The 10,120-nt window shown below is 25.6% G+C and overlaps 1 protein-coding gene across 1 annotated transcript; it reads right to left on the reverse strand.

Moving 5' to 3' along the window:
- Positions 1–1,018: 1,018 nt before the first annotated feature.
- Positions 1,019–1,825, reverse strand: EIN_364790 (hypothetical protein; the record flags this gene model as incomplete). The annotated part of the gene is made up of 2 exons (XM_004258693.1): positions 1,019–1,073; positions 1,290–1,825. The coding sequence occupies 2 exons, from the start codon at positions 1,823–1,825 to the stop codon at positions 1,019–1,021; spliced, it is 591 nt and encodes a 196-aa protein (XP_004258741.1).
- Between the last annotated feature and the right edge of the window lie 8,295 nt (positions 1,826–10,120).

Consider the following 10,120-nt stretch of genomic DNA (forward strand, 5'->3'; position numbering starts at 1 on the left):
AGGTTTTTCCAAACGCGACAACTTTTTCGCATGACTGTATCATTTTATCATTTAATTTTTCCCGAAATATATATTTCAATCATCATTGTAAAATTATTTTTGTTTACAAACATCAAAAACCCAATGTATAGTTTATATTCAATTGTTATTTAAGTTTAAAACGAAAACTTTCACAAATGAAAAAATCCTAAAAAGAATTTTAAATCGTGTTTTTATTTAAAAATAAAAATGTATTGATTTTGCTCTTAAAATATTATTTTTAAATCAAGATTCGTATTTCTTTAATTTTTGAAACGTAGATTGTAAAACACCAGACACTTAAATTCAAAACATGTAAAATAATGCTTTTTGAAATATTGCAAAACACCAAATTGTAAATTTTTTTTAACTTGAAAAATACAAATCAGTGTTAATTTTGAATTGAAAAAATAAACATTTATTTACACGTGTTTAAAAATACAATATTGTATATTATATATTGTATTTTAGTCATTCGGTTTTAAAATTTTATTGATTATTTTTTTAATTATTGTGAAATATTTTTAAATCACATATTTCCATGTATTTTAAATGTTGATACGAAAAAATTATATTTTTACAATAAATCATGTAAAAAAATATTGAAAATGAAACAATTTAATATTAATAAAAAGTAAGAGTTGAACTGTGAATGAAACTAAATAAACAAAAAACAATCAATGTCTGTAAATGATACGGACAACAAGTCCGCCATGACGATACGGACAATAAGTCCGTCGAAAATAGCATACTGTAAAGCTATTCCTGATTGCTTGAAGGCACTGACTATTATTTCAAGACGGTCTTTTGCCTTCCACGAATCGTAGATTGAGAGGATTCTTTTTTCCACTGTCGATTATTATAACAGTATGACTGATTAAGAAAGTCTATTTAATGATTGTTTTTCTTAATGTTTTATTGTTATTCTATTTTTATTGTATTTAAATATAGATTATTTATATTTATCTATTATTATAAATAGTTCAAATTGTTTATATAATTAGAACGTTTTAATATTTTTGTACAGTTTCTCAAAAGTGCAGATAAGGTTTTTCCTTTGTTAATGGAAAGCAATATATCGTAATTATTCAATAAAAATTACATTTTTATGTTCTCGAAGTTCTACCAAAATCTTCAACTAATTGATGGAAAACAACCAATTTATATGACCCCTATATAAGTATCAAATAAACAAAACATATATAGACATATACTTTTTTATTAAACTTTTATTAAAAATAATCTTCAGTTAAATATATAATAATTCTTACAATATAGTTATTCCACGTTTTTTTATCCACTCGAATCCTTTGTTTATTCCATCTGCATTATTTTTATTAATCAATACAAAAGACCAGACTCTATTTTTAATAGTGTCTAATTCGAAATATTTAATTATTTCTTTAAAAGTAAAATTTGGTTTTAAATCGGTTTTTGTAAATACCAACAAAATTGGTGTGCTTTGTATTTCTTTTATATTAAGAATTCTTTTCAATTCCCGTTTCGTTTGTTTTTTTCTTTCAACGTCGTAAATATCTATTGTGTATAATATAGCTCCACAATGGTTTGTTGTTCTTTTTATTATTGGTTCAGTTCTTTCATTGCCGCCCAAATCTATTAACAATACTTTAAATGTGGAAAATTCCAAGTTTTGAATTATTTGAAAATTATTAATTCGTTGATCATAATTAAAACCATTTGCTTCACAATACATTTGTATGGCTGTTCTTTTTCCTGAATTATTAAGACCCGTTACAAGTAGATTTATTTGTTTTTGTGGTTGTGATGAATCTAAATAATTTCCCATATATTTTATTCAGTTCTATCTCCAAATTCTTAATTTATCTACTTTCCAATTATAAACCGAACAATTCAAAATAAAAAACTTTTTACTTAAAATTTAAAAATTAATTTATAAAATACGATTTTTCAAGAACACTGGAATTGTGGTAAACAATGCATCAACTGTTTGTTTTGTTTATATTTTTAATAACAATACATATCAATGTTAAAAATCTCAACAAACGGAAATAACATTTAACACAATTACTTTTATAAATCGAATTTATTTTTTTATTTCAAATAATAGGCAATAGATAATTTAAAATATTAAATTTGTATTTGCAGGCAAGTAAAATTACGTCTTCGTCAACACAGTACGGACAATAATTACACGGTGATGCCTAATTAATTACTGAGAGGTGGGACTTCTCAGTAATTGTTTAGGAGAATATATTTGAAGTAACTATTTTACTTCGGAAAACAGAATTAAGGTTGGAAAGAACTGTTCTGTACGTTTTTGATGGATTTTTTTAACTTGGTTTTTATTATTTTTTTTTATTTCTTATAGTTTTTTACTGTTGTATATTGATTCTTTACAAAAAGGTGTTTTTAATCAAAAAGAACAATAGTTGGTGACATCTAAATAAATCTGATATATATATTTGAGTGTAATAAAATGAAAATAAAATTTAACATTTGTGGGTATTGACAAAATGATTCCCACAAGACAAATTAATTTCAATACTGTAATATGTTAATATAAAAGTTGTATTTTGTATATAATTTTTATTTTAACAAAAAAATAAAATTTATCTAGAGTACCATGAAAAATCACTGCGGCGTGAAATATTACTGCGAATTGTTATTGAGCAAAAAATAATGTTATCGTTGCTTATAAAACATAAAAAATAATTTACTTTGGAAAAATGTTATATAATATGGCTATCAATTAAAACAAGGGTAAATTCGTAAAACCGAACATTCCAAACAACTCAAACTATATATTGGTTTTTATTTTATTGATTTTAACAATTTATAACTTATAATACAAAACAATACATCAAAACATAATAACAAAAACGAATAAATTAAAACATCGAAAATTTGAATGAATAGTCCACCTTTTGGACACCATAATATGAAATTTGATTTATGCTCATCTAGTCGTTAATTTTTGTTGTGAATATTCAAATTATAAACTCTATTGAATAAACTTAAATTATCACTATAATCAATATGTTTAAACATAATAATAATACAAAAACACACAGAAATATCAACTCGAATTATTAAAATCTAATAATATATCAACTTCGAAATTATTATAACAACAAAAATTGCAATACAATAAACATAAACAAAATACAAAACACGTTATAAACATATCATATTGATAAATTTTAAAAATATAAATCAATTTGATGATAACAAACGGTTAACAAGCGTGGGGTTTTCAAATGGTCGATAATTTAATCACACCAATTTAAAATTTAAATAATTTGTTGTTATGAAAGAATTAAGTTTTTGGGGTTCCGGTGTATTAACCCTTTTAAAATAATGATAATTTATCACAAAATTATCCATAATTAATCGACTAGTTTAATTATATGATAATAATTATTAAGAAATAGTTTCACATTTAAAAAAATAAATTATAATTTATTGTTGTTTTATTATAAATTTTTGCTATTGATGTTAATTAAAAATACACGTTATTTAACTATTTTACTTGTTTGTTGTTTATTATATTTTAATTATATTTATACTATAATAATAGTTCATTGTTTGATTTATTTGATGTGAATTGTGAATGTATTTTTACATTATTCCACAATCAAAATAGTCGGTGATCATACAACCAACATGTCAAGTATTTACTAAACGATTTCGATATTACAGATGTTGTTATGAAATAGATAATTATATTGTTTATTCGTTTTGTTTTTAAACCATTTTTTGTGTCACGGTGTGACGGGTTAGATTCTTTCTCTAAATTTTTTACTTAAAAAAATCAAAGACTTTCATAAAACATCTACAAGACATTAAGTAATGATTTTTCAAATAACAAATCATTGTGAAAGCAACTAAGGAATTCACTTTATACATCGAAATGAAATTATATTGTTAAGTGATTATTTGGTAATTAAAATTATGATAACGATTTTTTATTTATAATTTTTAATCTTTAACAACAATACAATATTGAGCAAAACTTTATTGTTAAAATGTATTCATATTTTGGCAGAGATATCGACTGTTCAATAAAATTATATATCATAAATTGATGTAACGAATAAATCAATATCAATTATTAGTACATTTATTCACATTTTGAAAATATCAAAACAAATTTTTACTTGATAAAATAATTTTTGGATATGTGAAACTATAATTTAGAATTTGTCTTTTTGTAATAACAAAAAATTTAAAACCGTTTTGTTTTTCAATTGGAAAAGGAAAAAACAAAACCCTCATAAAAAGTATATAAAAACGCCATTTTTCCTCTTAGCACAATCTTTTGACTTAGCCTCAAAAGATTTTGTAGAACAAAACTATCGTTTTTCGTTTTAACAGCCTCGAATAACAAAAAAATTTAACCCAAAATGTTTTAAAACCCTTAATAACATTATTTTTGCCCAATAACAATTCGCAGTAATATTTCATGCCGCAGTGATTTTTCACGATACTCTATATATTGAACAAAGATTAAAAACAACTGTGATAATTAAAGAAAACAAATAAACACATTTCAATAATAATTATAACAATAACATAATTACTTGTTACAAAAATAAATAACAACAAAAATTTTAAATATTAATCAAGAAATTTACGAATAATTAAAAATGAAACAAAAGAACTTAAAAAAAGAATTGAATTTACTTTGAAAAAAGTTTAAAAAAGAAAACATAATTGATAATGAGTCACAATTACAAAAGTGAAAAAAAATCGCAATTTATTTAAAAAATTACTATTAAATCAAAAAGTTCTACATATTAATTTTAGTTTTTACTAATGACTTCACATAAATATTTGTACTTATAATATATAAAAATAACAATTAATAATTGACATTAGGAGAGCTTGCTCAAAGATAAGTTTTCAAGTTAAAAACCAATTTTATCAATTAATTAATTATAGTTTTTTTTTTGAATTCAGTTGTCATTTGGCAGGTTGAATTTTTTTTTACCGTTTTAATGTTAACAAAAAATCATTCAATTACTTTTTTTAAACAGAGACACAATGACTCCAACAAATGTATTAATATGGTCTGATGAACAGAAAAACAAACCAGACTTGTTTTTAAATAAAAACAAACAAATAACAAAAAATAAAACAAATTCATTAAACACATAATAATTGACAATAAAACATCGAAGAAACCAACACTTGGGCGCAACACAACTTTGGTTAACACTGAAACAAAACAAATAAAACAGGAAGTTAATAAAAACATTATTGTTTTAACTGGAATGAGTCAATTTTTAATGAGTAAATTACAGCCAAAAACAAACAAAAACTAATTTGGTGTACATTTTCGACAAAATGAGGTTGTGATGATTCGTGAAATAAAATACATTTTTAATTAAAATGGTGAAATTGAAAAAGAAATTGTCGAAAGCGAAGAAAGCGCGATTTTTATCAATAAATTTAGTGACAATAAAATTTCCATGTATTGGCAAATTTTAACAAAGCAAAATTCGAAGAGTTATTTTTATAGATTATCATTGTAAGCTATCCTTAAGGTATTAACTCTTTATATCATAAAATAATTTAAATTTGATTTATATATACGAATAGACATTGCTCTAAATGAAATAATTTGATTTAAATGGTTCAAGTTAATTGTTTAAAAACTATTAACATTATTTTTAAACATGTCAAAACATACTCCACTTTATTTGAAAACGTTTGTGTTACTTTATTTTTATTGTAAATACGATAAATTAGCAGTATTTTTTATAATGATAAATAGCTACATTTCGGGGATTTCAATTATTTACCCTAAAATGTAGTAAATTTGCCTCAAAAAGGTCTGAAATAATGACAAATTAAACTAAAAAGAAACGCAATTTGACCAATCAAATGACTGGCAATAAATACATTAACGTACAACAATTAAATAAGATTAACATTAACCTTCAATGATAAAATAATATTATATGATATATATTTTCATTATATTAGTGTTATTTACAATAATAATAAAAAAAGAAAAAGCAATTAGGATAATTAATGTTTTACTTTAAGTGCCATTCATTTTTAAGCTCACAAACTCTTCGAAAAATTGTTTAAATATCCCTTGGGCATTTGTTTGAGCCAGACACTAATTATATGTAAAGGCTTCATATTGATCAATTGGAGTTTTTCTACCGTTTTAGGTTGGTCGAATATTCACAATTGACTTGATTTTTCATCGAACCCAAAGACGTCTTTGTCGTTTGTATCATGTTATTTCATATGTTCAAAAAGCATCACATCAAATGAGGTTATAACGACTCTTTCACACTAGTTCGACAATTCTGAGGAAGTGCGAACCAACACACCATTTTTATATACGAATGTGCCAGCAACACATTCACATTTATTGTACTGCCAACAGTTGTTATCTTTACTTTACTCCTTTGGATTGTAATCAAACGAAAACACAAAAAAGTTGTCTGGCCCAATGTCTGCGTATAAATATTTTTTTACTTCAATTCAACATTCATTCTTTATCACTATTTGTAGACTATCACAAAGAATCTACCTGTCCGGTTCAATCTGATATAAAATGTAATAATCAATTCTTGTTGTTATTCTGATTTCATCCTGTTCGTATTAATTTGTTATTTCTTTCTTCTTTTTCAAGAACAACACAAACCATTTCATTACAAAAGCTGATTTTTTCTGGGATTAACTCCTCAAAATATAATAAAATATTTCACATGACAAGAGTGCATTATGTTCTGTTCATGTTTTCCTCTATCTTTCTTCACATATAACCAAGTCTTTATTTGTTGTTTTGTAGTTTTTGCCCTACTTAAATACTCTTTTATTGAGTTTTGGGGGATTTTTGTTTAATTCAACCTTTCCTAAAATTTCAAGAAATTCCAAATTAACTATTTTTATTCATTTTTAAACAATTTAATATATAAATTGTTTTCTGTTAAAACAATAAAGATTTATTTGTAACTTGGTTTTGTTTTTTGTCGAATCGAATTTGTTTTATTTTGCCATTATTAAAAAACGCATTTAAATTATTAAGAATAGACAAATTTGATTGTTATTTTTCACTTTTAAACCATGTAAAATGGCAATTTTTATTTGTTTTATTATCTGTTATGCTCTTAAGAAATCATATCAACATTAATATGTCGTATGACAAAACGTTCATTTTATTTATCATTATTGTTTTTAAGTGTAAAAAACATTAATAGAATATAAGTAACCAAAAAAACACAAATAAGAAATTACACTCCTTTACGATATCCTTAACATCATACATATGACTAATTGTTTCCGACTTCATATTCGCCTTTGCTATATGCTTCAAACGTGAAAATGAACGTTTAACTGTCGAAGAAGCCACATTTACCGCCTCTACACGTTTGGAAAGATCCATTATAAGCGGGAAATAAGATCTTTCAGATTCAGACATTTGCAAGAGCACCACCAATGTTGTTGTATTTTGACATGGAACGAAATAGTCATTCAAGTGGCATTGCCTAATTTGCTTCGATTTTTGCATTTCTCTAACAATCTTCACAACATTTTGTTCCTTTTCATTTAACAACCCAATGTTTTGTTGTGAGTCAAGTTTTTAAACAATGTTATTGGCTTTTTTGAAAGCCTCATTGGTTGTGCAATATTTTAATTAACACAAAAAACATAAAATATAAACTAAAAAATAAAGTAATGGCAATTGGATTTTTTGAGTTCATCCACGGAGATGAAGTCAAAAGATTCCTTAATCGCGAAGAGGGGTTTCCATTTGTAGAAACACCACAACCAGCAGAAATGGCAGAAAGTTACAAAGAATTGAACTTCTATTGATTTTTTTAGGCGAAAATTAATCGGGCGAAAAATATTCGGGCGAGTTATTTGTTTCCCGATGTTACTTAAATGTTTTAATGTATAATGTTTTAAACATTATACATTAAAACAATTTGTATAATAAAAAAATAAAATCAATAAAAATATTTGTTTAATTGTAATTGCATACTACCAACAATTGTACTCACTTTTATTGGACATGACATATATTTTTTTTTCAATAGAAAAAGATGATTCACAATTAGTTGTTGTTGTAATTGAGGTTATTTAAGAAAAAATTTCATTATTAATGGAAATTGTTTGAATTTATTTATAAAATCATTCATATTCGAAAAACTTTTATGTTTTTCAAGACTAGAAAAAATTTTTATATTATCACCAGATGTTGATCAAGAGTACTTTTATATCTTTCAAATTCTATTTGAAGAAAATATATCGAATTTATGTCTTTACCATATAAATATTCACCAAAATTGTTAAAAAATGAACACAGTTTTTTTTAAAACATCATCTATTTGTTTTTCTTGTTATCCATAACGTATGTTATAATAGTTAATTGTTTTGAAAAAAATATTTGTTATCAAGGAACGATGTACACATACAAATCGAATTTTGAATTAAAAGAAGAGTATAGAAACAGTTTCCAAAAACATTTTTAAATAATCCAACTTTAATAATACAGTCAAAGTCGCTTATTTGTAGGTTTTCGTATTTGTGGGTTAACTGACCAATCAAAATCAAAACATACAAATAGGTTGTATCTTCTCGAAACTGGATAATTAATTGAAATCAATTAAAAAAGAACTTCATTTTTTGAAGTGTTTTTGAAACGAAATCTAAATATGGACCAACACTTCCTTCTGGAACTTTTAAAACATGTTTAATCAAATAATTTTCTATTTCTTTTAAAATAGTCTCATTTTCTTTTTCAGTTTCGATCTCGATTTCCATACCATTTGAAAATTCATCTTCATCTGAATAATCAAATGGCAACATATCTTCATATGGTGAAGATATTAAATACAAGCTCAAGTATACTTTTGATTCTTGAGTTCTGTCTTCCTCATTCATCGGTACAGAGCCGTACAACTCAAGGAGTTGTACATCATAGTTTTCTTCTGTTGGTTGACTACATACGTCTCCAAACAATTTTGTGTGGGCGAAACAGTTTCGAACCGTTTTGCTGGTTACCTCTCGCCATGTAGTCGATACCAAAGCAATGGCCTCAACAACACTCAATTGCTCTACTTTGGAGCTTACATCAATTTTTGTCAAACCAACAAGTAATTCAAACGTTGATACAATCAACGATGCCTGTTGTTTTCCTGCCCAATTCTTTAACTCTTCTAAACTCTTCAACGACAAAGAGTCTAACACATGATTTCTCACTTCAACACTTGACTTTTCCCAACACTCAACCACCAAATCTCTTTTCTTCATTTCAATTGCAATATTGTTGGTCTGAAGTGCTTTTAAATACGATTCAATGAAGTGACGGCGATAGTGCTTTTTGAAAGAAGCAACAATTCCTTGGTTGGAGTTTAGCGGTGGTGTTTGGAGGGAGGTTCACAAGTTCATTCTGTTCTAGTTCAACAATGAGTTTGTGGGTTGGTGCATTGTCAATCAACAAAAGTATTTTACGTCCAGATTTCTTCAGTTCGTCGTCCCACTCTTTCAAAAATTCATTCCAAATCTTTGTCGACATCCAACTTTTGGGATTACTTTTGTATACTACCCCCAAATTTGAAAAGAGTCGCGAAGATCCTCCTCTTGGGTTTTTTGCAATGTGAATAACAAGCAGTTTGGTTTTATCTGAACCATCGCTGTTACAACAAAACAAAAGTGTGACTCTTTCCTTTTTAATATCTATTTTCTTGAGGCATTTTTTGGTCGAAAGAGACCACATGGGGAGCTGTCTGTAAAATAACTATGTTTCATCTGCGTTGTAGATATCTTTAAATGGATATTTTTTCAATTTTCCTTGATTTTTTCGATATCTTCACTAAACATTGTTAAATCACAACAATCTTCATGTCCAGACGATGTTTTATATTTCACATGGTTCTTTGCTTTAAATCTTCTGACAAAAGAACTTATGTTGGATATAATATTTTGACTTGGATTGTCTTTTAAGAATTGTTCCACTTCGAGTTGTAAAACAAAGTCGTCAAAATATGAATTATTTTTGACTGCGCTATCAACATATTTCTTCAGGTGAGAATAAGCATTTATATTGTGTGATTCTCATTTGTGTTTTTCTTCTTTGATATCACGGGTTCTATAA

This window comes from Entamoeba invadens, assembly GCF_000330505.1.
Source record: "Entamoeba invadens IP1 unplaced genomic scaffold scaff_1105074726515, whole genome shotgun sequence".
Lineage (NCBI taxonomy): Eukaryota > Evosea > Mastigamoebida > Endamoebidae > Entamoeba > Entamoeba invadens.